We start from the raw sequence: 13,946 nt of genomic DNA, 5'->3' as shown, positions 1-13,946 counted from the left end.
AGGGGTGATCTAATTGAGGTGTTTAAAATGTTAAAAGGATCCGATAGGGTAGATAGAGAGAAACTATTTCCTCTGGTGGGGGAATTCAGAACGAGGCGATATAATCTTAAAATTAGAGCCAGGCCATTCAGGAGTGAAATCAAAAACACTTTTTCACACAAATAGTAGTAGAATCTGGAACACTCTCTCCTAAAAGGTTGTGGATGCTGGGCGAATTGGAGCTTTCAAGACTGAGATGATAGATTTTTGTTAGGTAATGGTAGCAAGGGATATGGAGCAAAGGCGGTTAAATGGAGTTGAGGTGCAGATCAACCATGACCTAATTGAATGGCGGAGTAGGCTCAAGGGGCTGACCAGCCTAACCCTGTTTCTAATGCTCCTATGTCTTACTCTGTTTTAAAACTGCATTTTGCTGCTGTGTTGATTAAAGTTTTATCTCCACAGAAAGTGGGATGTGACAAAGAAATTGGTTCAAACAAAGTGGATGACAAGTGCGGAGTATGTGGTGGAGACAACTCTCACTGCAGAACAGTAAAAGGAACATTCACCAGAACACCAAAGAAATCGGGTAGGAATATTCTGATCTACACTGAACTATGTCATTGAAATATGGTAGGATTATTGTGGTGGAATTTCCATAGGTCTTTTCCGATCTCCCACCGATCGGGATAACCCACACAGAAGTTACTGGAGATTATAATCCACACTGATCTATGTTAGAGAAACATGGTAGGAATATCCACCGGGAATTTTCTCAGCTGCCCTAAACTTTGGCAGAAGATCGACGGAAATGCCGGATAGACGTGTAAACGGGGCTTTCCCCCGATCTTCCGGCGGCTGATCGGGAAAACAGGCGAGGAAATTCCTGGCTATTTATAATCTACATCGATCTATGTCAAAGAAAGATGATAGGAATATTACAATCTACACTACTCTACATATGAGAAAGATGCTGTGAATGTGTCCCACAGGGTGGCTCACTGCACCTCGGTAGCAACAGTTTATCAAAGTTATCTTTTTAATCACCTTTGGGCAGATTTCCCCTGTGTGTCATGTGTACCGAAAGCATCCTTTATAAACATTTAATTACACACAGCACACAGCGAGAATTCCCCCTCCCCAGTTGGGTTGCACAAAGAGAATTTCACGCCCCCCCACCCCAAATTACACAGAAAGAATGCCCACTCCCCCACTGGTTGGCTGCACAGGGGAATTCCCGTTCTCCAGTCGTACATTTGGATCAGCCCTGTCCCCAATTTATTCTACAAGAGGAATTTTACTTTCTGGATTGGTTACACATTCCCATCGTGGCATCGGTTTTCTATTTTCTGCTGAGAGCCAGGTTATGGTTCCGCGGGCACGAGCCGCTTTTCAGTACCTCACCCGGTTGACCACGGTGCCGATTCAGCGATCCTGGGAAGGTTTTCCCAGAATCGCTACATGTCTAGATTATAATGGTGCGAGGCGAGTGGGGAGTTGACGTCGCCAGATGTAGTGACGTCAGCTCACTTAATTCATTGCATTGAGCACTATGGATGTAAGCGAGTGGGGAAATATTAGAGCAGCGGCTCTTTAGAATACATTTGCAGCTTGCTGTCACTGACTGGTGCTGCACAGATGGAATCTTGCCTAGGGCAAGGGGGCCAGAACTGCCCCCTTTCGACGAGGAGACTTTGGACATTCTGTCGGAAGAGGTGAGTCAGAGGAGGCTAGCCATACTTGGGGCTGAAGGGAACCATCCTCTGTGACCAAGTGTGTGCTGCGTGCCACATCCATAAGTCATAGCAGCAGATAAGAAATAAACTCTATGCCGTGAGGAAGAGTACCAAGGTAAAGTTGCCTACAGCTTGACAACTTAAATTAAATCCATGCTCCTACTCTCACAACCACTGAGGCCCCAACATGGTGCAGCACCAACAATGTAGCATGGAAAACACCGGCATTACCCCTCACATAGAATCATACAGCACCGAAGTAGACCATTCGGTTCATCGTGCTTGTGCCAGCTCTTTGAAAGAGCTATCCAATTAGTCCCACTCCACGACTTTTTCCCCATAGCCCCGCATCTTGTACATCATAGCCATGTCAAGAGGCCCCATTAGAGGAGCAGGCTGCCACTGCACTTACCTGTCCCACTGGGGTAGTACATAGAAGGAGCACAAAATTAGGAAGGCGATGACACAAACTATGCACTCACACCAACGACAACTAAACAGTAAAGCACATATATACGTGAAACAGAAGCAAAAAATAAACTGATTGTATCTTCTTTAAAACAAGGGGGGTGATTTTGCCAGCCCTTGGGAGGCGGGTTTGGAGGTGGGCCTGCCGGGAAAATGGCAGAATTTGGGGGCGGGTGCCCAACCTACCCCCAACCCGCCTCCATGCCATCTTGCCAGGAGGCGGGTAGCCGTCCCGCGCCGGGTCCCGTCTCCTTGGAGGTGGGAAGGGATTACATCCACTTAACTGCCTGTTAACAGGTAGTTAACAGGCAGAAAATAGGATTATCCCCATTTTGCCCACACAAGTGCGGGCTTCCCGAAGGCTCCGAAACCCACCAGGGTCACCGAGGTGAGTAGTGGGTCTGCGGGGGTCGGAGGGGTCCAAAAGTGTGCTGTGAAGGTGAGTGTGGAGAGGTGAGTATCTGAGGTAAGTGCAAAGTGTTAGAAAAAGTTTACTTACCTTTGTTTCTTCCTGCAGGCTTCAATCGGTGGGTATGCGGAGAGACTCGCACCTCTGCAGCAGAGATGACAGATGGCCGTTGCATTCTCCAATGCAACAACCATCTCATTTCTACAAAAGAAAGATGTTTGATGAGGTCTTGACTTCAAGAACTCATCAAACTACAGAGAATGTCGGTGTTTGACAGCTTCACAGAGCTGTCAAACAATGACAATTAATCAGTCAAAAAATTTAAGGCTTTCCCGTAATTAGCCTGCTAAGCCCACTGGGTGGGCTTAACAAGGCCAATCAAGGGAAAATAGCGTGGGCTGGCCAGAAGTTGATGGAGGCGGGACTAAAACCCGACAAGTGGGAGTCCCGCCTCCAAAAGCTCCCCATTGGCAAAATCTAGCCCATAGTGCACAAATTTATTACCAGAAGTGGCATATTAATGTTGGAGGTGGTGGGATATTAGGGGGATACAGTGGTGGCTAGACAGACCACGTTGATCATGGGACCACTATATAATGAAGAAAACTATAGGGTTGGCCACATTTATATTTGTTAACTAAAGTCCACTCAGTCACTGGTTGGCACACCAGTCTTCCTGCCTGGATGTCATTGCCCATTTCTGCTTCCTCCTCCTCTACCAAAGCAGCAGGCTGACCTGCCTGGTTCTCTTGCTCGAGGGTTCCCCCCTCTTTGGATAGCAAATTTATTGCAGAATGCAGAAGATGCTGATAGTCTGCAACACCTTCTCAGGGTAGTAGAGCAAGACTCCTAGCTAATAGAAAGTCAACAAAACCTCTGTTTCAGCTTACCAATATTGTATTTGGCTGGAGGCAATGAGCCTTTACTGTACTTTCCAGTGGCCTCTGTTCAAGGTCCTGCACTTGTGTGAATAGTCTGCCTCCTCCTTGGAATAGTGCTGGCAGTGTGGATTGGTGCAAAATAAAGGCACCGTGGCTGCTGCCAGGATATCGTGCAGCCACCTGCATTATTCTGTTCCTGTGATCTGACACCACCTGTGCACTGATGAAATAAAAGCCTTTCCTATTCATATATGCCATGGGGTTGTTGTTAGGGACCTTGATGGCAATACATGCACCATCAAATTAGGGAAGCATGATACCCGATAAAAGGGCTGTGTCTTCTCATACTGTTATCTCCTTTCCACAGGGAAAATGACAAAACTGTTCCCCAGGAAACACGGCTTCCGTGACCTGCTTGACTCATCAATGGCCTGAAGTCTGACTAATGTCGCAACAGCGGAAGGATCTACAGGAAACTTTCTGGTATCCAGCACTGACGGGACCGAGCTGGTGCCGTCCCATCAAAACTGCCGTAGAAACCAGCGCTAATGTTAAAACATACGGAGCTTCTGAGCTCCGTGTGAAGCAACAAACCCTGTTGCTTAGCAACAGCTTCAAAACAGTCGGCGTAGCTTGCAAGCGTCTCTGTAGCTAAGCAACAGCTTCAGCTAGACCTTGCAGAGCCACGACTGCAGAAAAAAAGCAACGAAAAGAAAAAAAACTTATCTGAACCGACTCCTGAATTTTGCCGGTGGATAGAGCTTTCCGGACATTTAACCTCCGGATAAACGAAAGTTTCCTGTAGTTGAAAGAAGATTCAAAATGGTGATAACCTTTGCAGAAATAGGCAGGATTGTCTAACCCTGTTGTGGATCTTGTCTGGTGGTCCACTTCAAGTGACTCCATGACGACCTCTTTTATGGAGGCGCACATGGTAAAGACAGATCTCCCTGGACATGTGGAAGTAACTCTGCCTGGGTTTGAAAACTTGGATCTTGGGCCGAGGCAGAGGTAGGCCAGTGCTATACTTTAGGAACTCAAAGCCCAGATCGAATCATATGATTGGTACTTGCTTCTGTAATGAACGTATTGTACAGTATAAATTAAAGAGAACCTTGTATATTATGGTACGGGAGGAGGTCACCAAGGTTCAGAAATGACTGTTTTGACCATGACTTGTGGTGACTCTGCAGCAGCTAACCACTACCCAAACTCTTTCAACAGGTAAAAAATTAAGCAAGAGATACCAAAACGAACTTGGAACCTTGGGAAAACATGTTTGCAAGTATCCAGTCTGGCCTGAGCTGGACATTTCTCACACTTTTGATTTCAGCCATTTTTTTCTCCATTGACTATAATCTACCATGTTCTAGTAGCTGTTTCTGGTGCCTTTCACTGGATACATGCGTCATTAACTCTTCCTCATTCGAGTCAGAGTTACCTCATTTTACATAATGATCACATTGGTAGTCAATGAAAAGGAAACAGTCACCAGTAAAACTGACAAAACCATTTTGTTTAAGGGCGAACCAGAGGAGCATTCATTTTACCCAAGGGAGCTAGAAACCTTGATATCTCTGAATCAAGGCACTCGAGAGTTCTTTTTGGTAAGTAATCATGAGGAGCAGAGGAAGGGGCATCAGGGCATTCATTTTGCAACACTTGCTCATCATCAGTCCATCCACTGGCTCAGTGATCACTCGGGGCTAGTATGTCATCACATCAGAAGCTGAACAGTCAATGGACCTTGTGACAAACACATACATTGTTTTTCCTCCTGGGCAGAGAGGAAAATTTGATCTAGTTGTATGTGTGCAACATGTCACAAGCCTGGTTGGCTATTTTAACCAGGATTTGCAAAATGTACATTAGCTTATTGATGCCTACTTCAAACCAAACTTCCACTGGAACGCTATAGTAACCACTACTATGTTTTCTTTCTTTTTTGCTTCTATCATTGACCTTAACACATGCAAAGGCTACTTAAAGATGTTTGACATCCCACCTGGTTCTAGACATGTGTTCATCCAAGAAGACGAGGTTTCTCCTCACATTCTTGGTAAGTACTAACCTGCCACTGCTTGACAAGTTTACTCAGCGAAGCAACAGATTACATTTTAAGCACTAATCCCAACGCATTTGTTGCTGGTGCAAAGATCTCCTAACGTTAACTAACATATATTCAAAGGGTGCAATGCCTCTTCTGTTAAACTGTGGCGGGCTAATTTTACAAAAAAACGCCCTGCCGGCGTAGGCTTGCGCGGGCGCAGAATGGTATCGGGATTGCAGGCACTCGTCCCATGATTTTTCATCCACGGACAGAAAATCATTGGCAGTTCACATTTAAATTCCTGATATGCATTCCCAGTTGTCAAGGCTCTGCGCCAGAAGCAACTTTATAACATTAGCCCTTATATTGTAATATAAGAGATGTATTGTTTCAATTAATAAGCATGTTACATTGATTATCAAACTACTTCTATGACTTAATTGTTAACAAACTACAAGGACATATCTCAGAAATAACATGTTGCAATGATGAGAGGAGAGTTCTATAAGCCCATCAGTTCTGTGCTGAAATGCAAAGCTACACTACCTCCACCTTCCATCTGCTGGTTTTCTCCTAAAGGTGATAACTCCTTGCTGGGGGACAGTTCCAAGGATTACTTCACCTACTGTGTCTTGCTCAAGTGTCCATTATTCATGTCAGAGCCCAGATGGTACATGTCAGCTGGAAAGCCCCTTCTGTTATCCTGAGGGGCCCTGAAGCCAATATTTAGTCATCCTACTGCCACTCCTGAGATCAGCTAAATCAGCACAAACTGAGGACCTGCCCTAGGGCCTTGTTGGCACTGGACAAACAAACTGAGCTATTTGGAGTACCCTGATGCAGTGCCAAGTCAAGAAACCAGATCCAAGGAACTCTCAAGCAGAGAAGCCAGGTGCAGAGAGAGCTCTGGTTTGGGACAGGCGGACAGAGAGCTCGGGTTTGGGACAGGCGGACAGAGAGCTCGGGGTTGGGACAGGCAGACAGAGAGCTCAGGTTTGGGACAGGCGGACAGAGAGCTCGGGTTTGGGACAGGTGGACAGAGAGCTCGGGGTTGGGACAGGCGTACAGAGAGCTCGGGGTTGGCACAGGCGGACAGAGAGCTCAGGTTTGGGACAGGCGGACAGAGAGCTCGGGTTTGGGACAGGCGGACAGAGAGCTCAGGTTTGGGACAGGTGGGCAGAGAGCTCGGGTTTGGGACAGGCGGACAGAGAGCTTGGGGTTGGGATAGGTGGGCAGAGAGCTCGGGTTTGGGACAGGCGGACAGAGAGCTCGGGTTTGGGACAGGCGGACAGAGAGCTCAGGTTTGGGACAGGCGGACAGAGAGCTCGGGTTTGGGACAGGAGGACAGAGAGCTCGGGGTTGGGACAGGCGGACAGAGAGCTCGGGTTTGGGACAGGCGGACAGAGAGCTCGTGTTTGGGACAGGCGGACAGAGAGCTCAGGTTTGGGACAGGCGGACAGAGAGCTCGGGGTTGGGACAGGCGGACAGAGAGCTCGGGGTTGGGACAGGCGGACAGAGAGCTCGGGGTTGGGACAGGCGGACAGAGAGCTCGGGGTTGGGACAGGCGGACAGAGAGCTCGGGGTTGGAACAGGCGGACAGAGAGCTCGGCTTTGGGACAGGCGGACAGAGAGCTCGGGTTTGGGACAGGCGGAGAGAGAGCTCAGGTTTGGTACAGGCAGACAGAGAGCTCGGGTTTGGGACAGGCAGACACAGAGCTCGGGTTTGGGACAGGTGAACAGAGAGTTCGGGGTTGGGACAGGCGGACAGAGAGCTTGGGGTTGGGACAGGCGGACAGAGAGCTCGGGTTTGGGGCAGGCGGACAGAGAGCTCGGGTTTGGGACAGGCGGGCAGAGAGCTCGGGTTTGGGACAGGTGGACAGAGAGCTCGGGTTTGGGACAGGCAAACAGAGAGCTCGTGTTTGGGACAGGCAGACACAGAGCTCGGGTTTGGGACAGGCAGACAGAGAGCTCGGGTTTGGGACAGGCAGACATAGAGCTTGGGTTTGGGACAGGCGGACAGAGAGCTCGGGTTTGGGACAGGCAGACACAGAGCTCGGGTTTGGGACAGGTGGACAGAGAGCTCGGGTTTGGGACAGGCAGACACAGAGCTCGGGTTTGGGACAGGCGGACAGAGAGCTCGGGTTTGGGACAGGTGGACAGAGAGCTCGGGTTTGGGACAGGGGACAGAGAGCTCGGGTTTGGGGCAGGTGAACAGAGAGTTCGGGGTTGGGACAGGCGGACAGAGAGCTTGGGGTTGGGACAGGCATACAGAGAGCTCGGGGTTGGGACAGGCGGACAGAGAGCTCGGGTTTGGGACAGGCGGACAGAGAGTTCGGGGTTGGGACAGGCGGACAGAGAGCTTGGGGTTGGGACAGGCGGACAGAGAGCTCGGGTTTGGGACAGGCGGACAGAGAGCTCGGGTTTGGGACAGGCGGACAGAGAGCTCGGGTTTGGGACAGGTGGACAGAGAGCTCGGGTTTGGGACAGGCAGACAGAGAGCTCGTGTTTGGGACAGGCAGACACAGAGCTCGGGTTTGGGACAGGCGGACAGAGAGCTCGGGTTTGGGACAGGCAGACATAGAGCTTGTGTTTGGGACAGGCGGACAGAGAGCTCGGGTTTGGGACAGGCAGACACAGAGCTCGGGTTTGGGACAGGCGGACAGAGAGCTCGGGTTTGGGACAGGCAGACACAAAGCTCGGGTTTGGGACAGGCGGACAGAGAGCTCGGGTTTGGGACAGGTGGACAGAGAGCTCGGGTTTGGGACAGGGGGACAGAGAGCTCGGGTTTGGGGCAAGTGAACAGAGAGTTCGGGGTTGGGACAGGCGGACAGAGAGCTTGGGGTTCAGACAGGCGTACAGGGAGCTCGGGGTTGGGACAGGCGGACAGAGAGCTCGGGTTTGGGACAGGCGGACAGAGAGCTCAGGTTTGGGACAGCTGGACAGAGAGCTCAGGTTTGGGACAGGTGGACAGAGAGCTCGGGTTTGGGACAGGCGTACAGAGAGCTCGGGGTTGGGACAGGCGGACAGAGAGCACGGGTTTGGGACAGGCGGACAGAGAGCTCGGGGTTGCGACAGGTGGAGAGAGAGCTCGGGGTTGGGACAGGCGGACAGAGAGCTCGGGGTTGGGACAGGCGGACAGAGAGCTCGGGTTTGGGACAGGCGGACAGAGAGCTCGGGTTTGGGACAGGCGGACAGAGAGCTCGGGTTTGGGACAGGTGGACAGAGAGCTCGGGTTTGGGACAGGCAGACAGAGAGCTCGTGTTTGGGACAGGCAGACACAGAGCTCGGGTTTGGGACAGGCGGACAGAGAGCTCGGGTTTGGGACAGGCAGACATAGAGCTTGGGTTTGGGACAGGCGGACAGAGAGCTCGGGTTTGGGACAGGCAGACACAGAGCTCGGGTTTGGGACAGGCGGACAGAGAGCTCGGGTTTGGGACAGGCAGACACAAAGCTCGGGTTTGGGACAGGCGGACGGAGAGCTCGGGTTTGGGACAGGCGGACAGAGAGCTCGGGTTTGGGACAGGTGGACAGAGAGCTCGGGTTTGGGACAGGCAGACAGAGAGCTCGTGTTTGGGACAGGCAGACACAGAGCTCGGGTTTGGGACAGGCGGACAGAGAGCTCGGGTTTGGGACAGGCAGACATAGAGCTTGGGTTTGGGACAGGCGGACAGAGAGCTCGGGTTTGGGACAGGCAGACACAGAGCTTGGGTTTGGGACAGGCGGACAGAGAGCTCGGGTTTGGGACAGGCAGACACAAAGCTCGGGTTTGGGACAGGCGGACAGAGAGCTCGGGTTTGGGACAGGCGTACAGAGAGCTCGGGGTTGGGACAGGCGGACAGAGAGCTCGGGTTTGGGACAGGCGGACAGAGAGCTCGGGGTTGCGACAGGTGGAGAGAGAGCTCGGGGTTGGGACAGGCGGACAGAGAGCTCGGGGTTCGGACAGGCGGACAGGGAGCTCGGGTTTGGGACAAGCGGACAGAGAGCTCGGGTTTGGGACAGGCGGACAGGGAGCTCGGGTTTGGGACAGGCGGAGAGAGAGCTCGGGTTTGGGACAGGCAGACAGAGAGCTCGGGTTTGGGACAGGCAGACACAGAGCTCGGGTTTGGGATAGGCGGACAGAGAGCTCGGGGTTGGGACAGGCGGACAGAGAGCTCGGGTTTGGGACAGGCAGACACAGAGCTCGGGTTTGGGACAGGCGGACAGAGAGCTCGTGTTTGGGACAGGCAGACATAGAGCTTGGGTTTGGGACAGGCGGACAGAGAGCTCGGGTTTGGGACAGTTGGACAGAGAGATCGGGTTTGGGGCGGGGACAGAAAGCTCGGGTTTGGGACAGGTGAACAGAGAGTTCGGGGTTGGGACAGGTGGACAGAGAGCTCGGGGTTGGGACAGGCGGACAGAGAGCTAGGGTTTGGGACAGGCGGACAGAGAGCTCGGGGTTGGGACAGGCGGACAGAGAGCTCGGGGTTGGGACAGGTGGACAGAGAGCTCGGGTTTGGGACAGGCGGACAGAGAGCTCGGGTTTGGGACAGGCGGACAGAGAGCTCGGGTTTGGGACAGGTGGACAGAGAGCTCGGGTTTGGGACAGGCGGACAGAGAGCTCGGGGTTGGGACAGGCGGACAGAGAGCTCGGGGTTGGGACAGGCGGACAGAGAGCTCGGGTTTGGGACAGGCGGACCGAGAGCTCGGGTTTGGGACAGGTGGACAGAGAGCTCGGGCTTGGGACAGGTGGACAGAGAGCTCGGGTTTGGGACATGCGGACAGAGAGCTCGGGTTTGGGACAGGCGGACAGAGAGCTCGGGTTTGGGACAGGTGGACAGAGAGCTCGGGTTTGGGACAGGCGGACAGAGAGCTTGGGGTTGCGACAGGTGGAGAGAGAGCTCAGGGTTGGGACAGGCAGACAGAGAGCTCGGGTTTGGGACAGGCAGACACAGAGCTCGGGTTTGGGACAGGCGGACAGAGAGCTCGGGTTTGGGACAGGCAGACACAAAGCTCGGGTTTGGGACAGGCGGACAGAGAGCTCGGGTTTGGGACAGGTGGACAGAGAGCTCGGGTTTGGGACAGGGGGACAGAGAGCTCGGGTTTGGGGCAAGTGAACAGAGAGTTCGGGGTTGGGACAGGCGGACAGAGAGCTTGGGGTTCGGACAGGCGTACAGGGTGCTCGGGGTTGGGACAGGCGGACAGAGAGCTCGGGTTTGGGACAGGCGGACAGAGAGCTCAGGTTTGGGACTGCTGGACAGAGAGCTCAGGTTTGGGACAGGTGGACAGAGAGCTCGGGTTTGGGACAGGCGTACAGAGAGCTCGGGGTTGGGACAGGCAGACAGAGAGCTCGGGTTTGGGACAGGCGGACAGAGAGCTCGGGGTTGCGACAGGTGGAGAGAGAGCTCGGGGTTGGGACAGGCGGACAGAGAGCTCGGGGTTGGGACAGGCGGACAGAGAGCTCGGGTTTGGGACAGGCGGACAGAGAGCTCGGGTTTGGGACAGGCGGACAGAGAGCTCGGGTTTGGGACAGGTGGACAGAGAGCTCGGGTTTGGGACAGGCAGACAGAGAGCTCGTGTTTGGGACAGGCAGACACAGAGCTCGGGTTTGGGACAGGCGGACAGAGAGCTCGGGTTTGGGACAGGCAGACATAGAGCTTGGGTTTGGGACAGGCGGACAGAGAGCTCGGGTTTGGGACAGGCAGACACAGAGCTCGGGTTTGGGACAGGCGGACAGAGAGCTCGGGTTTGGGACAGGCAGACACAAAGCTCGGGTTTGGGACAGGCGGACAGAGAGCTCGGGTTTGGGACAGGCGGACAGAGAGCTCGGGTTTGGGACAGGTGGACCGAGAGCTCGGGTTTGGGACAGGCAGACAGAGAGCTCGTGTTTGGGACAGGCAGACACAGAGCTCGGGTTTGGGACAGGCGGACAGAGAGCTCGGGTTTGGGACAGGCAGACATAGAGCTTGGGTTTGGGACAGGCGGACAGAGAGCTCGGGTTTGGGACAGGCAGACACAGAGCTTGGGTTTGGGACAGGCGGACAGAGAGCTCGGGTTTGGGACAGGCAGACACAAAGCTCGGGTTTGGGACAGGCGGACAGAGAGCTCGGGTTTGGGACAGGTGGACAGAGAGCTCGGGTTTGGGACAGGGGGACAGAGAGCTCGGGTTTGGGGCAGGTGAACAGAGAGTTCGGGGTTGGGACAGGCGGACAGAGAGCTTGGGGTTGGGACAGGCGTACAGGGAGCTCGGGGTTGGGAGAGGCGGACAGCGAGCTCGGGTTTGGGACAGGCGGACAGAGAGCTCAGGTTTGGGACAGGCGGACAGAGAGCTCAGGTTTGGGACAGGTGGACAGAGAGCTCGGGTTTGGGACAGGCGTACAGAGAGCTCGGGGTTGGGACAGGCGGACAGAGAGCTCGGGTTTGGGACAGGCGGACAGAGAGCTCGGGGTTGCGACAGGTGGAGAGAGAGCTCGGGGTTGGGACAGGCGGACAGAGAGCTCGGGGTTCGGACAGGCGGACAGAGAGCTCGGGTTTGGGACAAGCGGACAGAGAGCTCGGGTTTGGGACAGGCGGACAGGGAGCTCGGGTTTGGGACAGGCGGAGAGAGAGCTCGGGTTTGGGACAGGCAGACAGAGAGCTCGGCTTTGGGACAGGCAGACACAGAGCTCGGGTTTGGGATAGGCGGACAGAGAGCTCGGGGTTGGGACAGGCGGACAGAGAGCTCGGCTTTGGGACAGGCAGACACAGAGCTCGGGTTTGGGACAGGCGGACAGAGAGCTCGTGTTTGGGACAGGCAGACATAGAGCTTGGGTTTGGGACAGGCGGACAGAGAGCTCGGGTTTGGGACAGTTGGACAGAGAGATCGGGTTTGGGACGGGGACAGAAAGCTCGGGTTTGGGACAGGTGAACAGAGAGTTCGGGGTTGGGACAGGTGGACAGAGAGCTCGGGGTTGGGACAGGCGGACAGAGAGCTAGGGTTTGGGACAGGCGGACAGAGAGCTCAGGGTTGGGACAGGCGGACAGAGAGCTCGGGGTTGGGACAGGTGGACAGAGAGCTCGGGTTTGGGACAGGCGGACAGAGAGCTCGGGTTTGGGACAGGTGGGCAGAGAGCTCGGGGTGGGGACAGGTGGACAGGGAGCTCGGGTTTGGGACAGGCGGACAGAGAGCTCGGGTTTGGGACAGGCAGACAGAGCGCTCGGGTTTGGGACAGGTGGACAGAGAGCTCGGGGTTGGGACAGGTGGACAGGGAGCTCGGGTTTGGGACAGGCGGACAGAGAGCTTGGGTTTGGGACAGGTGGACAGAGAGCTCTAGTTTGGGACAGGTGGACAGAGAGCTCGGGTTTGGGACAGGCGGACAGAGAGCTCGGCTTTGAGACAGGCGGACAGAGAGCTCGGGGTTGGGACAGGCGGACAGAGAGCTCGGGTTTGGAACAGGCGGACAGAGAGCTCGGGGTTGGGACAGGCGGACAGAGAGCTCGGGTTTGGGACAAGCGGATAGAGAGCTCGGATTTGGGACAGGTGGACAGAGAGCTCGGGTTTGGGACAGGCGGACTGAGAGCTCGGGTTTGGGACAGGCGGACAGAGAGCTCGGGGTTGGGACAGGCGGACAGAGAGCTCGGGTTTGGGACAAGCGGATAGAGAGCTCGGGTTTGGGACAGGCGGACAGAGAGCTCGGGTTTGGGTCAGGCGGACAGAGAGCTCGGGTTTGGGACAGGCGGACAGAAAGCTCGGGTTTGGGACAGGCAGACACAGAGCTCGGGTTTGGGACAGGCGGACAGAGAGCTCGGGTTTGGGACAGGCAGACAGAGAGATCGAGTTTGGGACAGGTGGACAGAGAGCTCGGGTTTGGGACAGGCGGGCAGAGAGCTCGGGGTTGGGACAGGCGGACAGAGAGCTCGGGTTTGGGACCGGCGGACAGAGAGCTCGCGTTTGGGACAGGCGGACAGAGAGCTCGGGTTTGGGACAGGCGGACAGAGAGCTCGGGGTTGGGACAGGCGGACAGAGAGCTCGGGGTGGGAGAGGCGGACAGAGAGCTCAGGTTTGAGACAGGTGGACAGAGAGCTCGGGGTTGGGACAGGCGGACAGAGAGCTCGGGTTTGGGACAGGCGGACAGAGAGCTCGGGGTTGGGACAGGCGGACAGAGAGCTCGGGTTTGGGACAGCCGGACAGAGAGCTCGGGTTTGGGACAGGCGGACAGAGAGCTCGGTTTTTGGACAGGCAGACAGAGAGCTCGGGGTTGGGACAGGCAGACAGAGAGCTCAGGTTTGGGACAGGCAGACATAGAGCTCCGGTTTGGGACAGGTGAACAGAGAGCTCGGGGTTGGGACAGGTGGACTGGGAGCTCGGGGTTGGGACAGGCGGACAGAGAGCTCGGGTTTGGGACAGGCGGACGGAGAGCTCAGGTTTGGGACAGGCAGACAGAGAGCTCGGGGTTGGGACAGGCGGA

At 54.7% G+C, this 13,946-nt stretch overlaps 1 protein-coding gene across 1 annotated transcript in view; it reads left to right on the top strand.

Moving 5' to 3' along the window:
* LOC147124145 (A disintegrin and metalloproteinase with thrombospondin motifs 3-like) overlaps positions 1-13,946 on the top strand; it is a 463,277-nt gene that overhangs the window by 337,425 nt on the left and 111,906 nt on the right. Inside the window, exons 12-13 of the mRNA XM_085982801.1 lie at positions 445-568; positions 5,452-5,532. Coding sequence (XP_085838927.1) covers positions 445-568; positions 5,452-5,532 — 205 coding nt within the window. The remainder of the gene's footprint in view (positions 1-444; positions 569-5,451; positions 5,533-13,946) is intronic.

Source organism: Somniosus microcephalus, chromosome 1, assembly GCF_052327205.1.
Source record: "Somniosus microcephalus isolate GS21.2 chromosome 1, FLI_Smic_1.0, whole genome shotgun sequence".
Lineage (NCBI taxonomy): Eukaryota > Metazoa > Chordata > Chondrichthyes > Squaliformes > Somniosidae > Somniosus > Somniosus microcephalus.
Note: the sequence above shows the minus strand (reverse complement) of the source record. Positions and strands in the feature narration are given on the sequence as shown.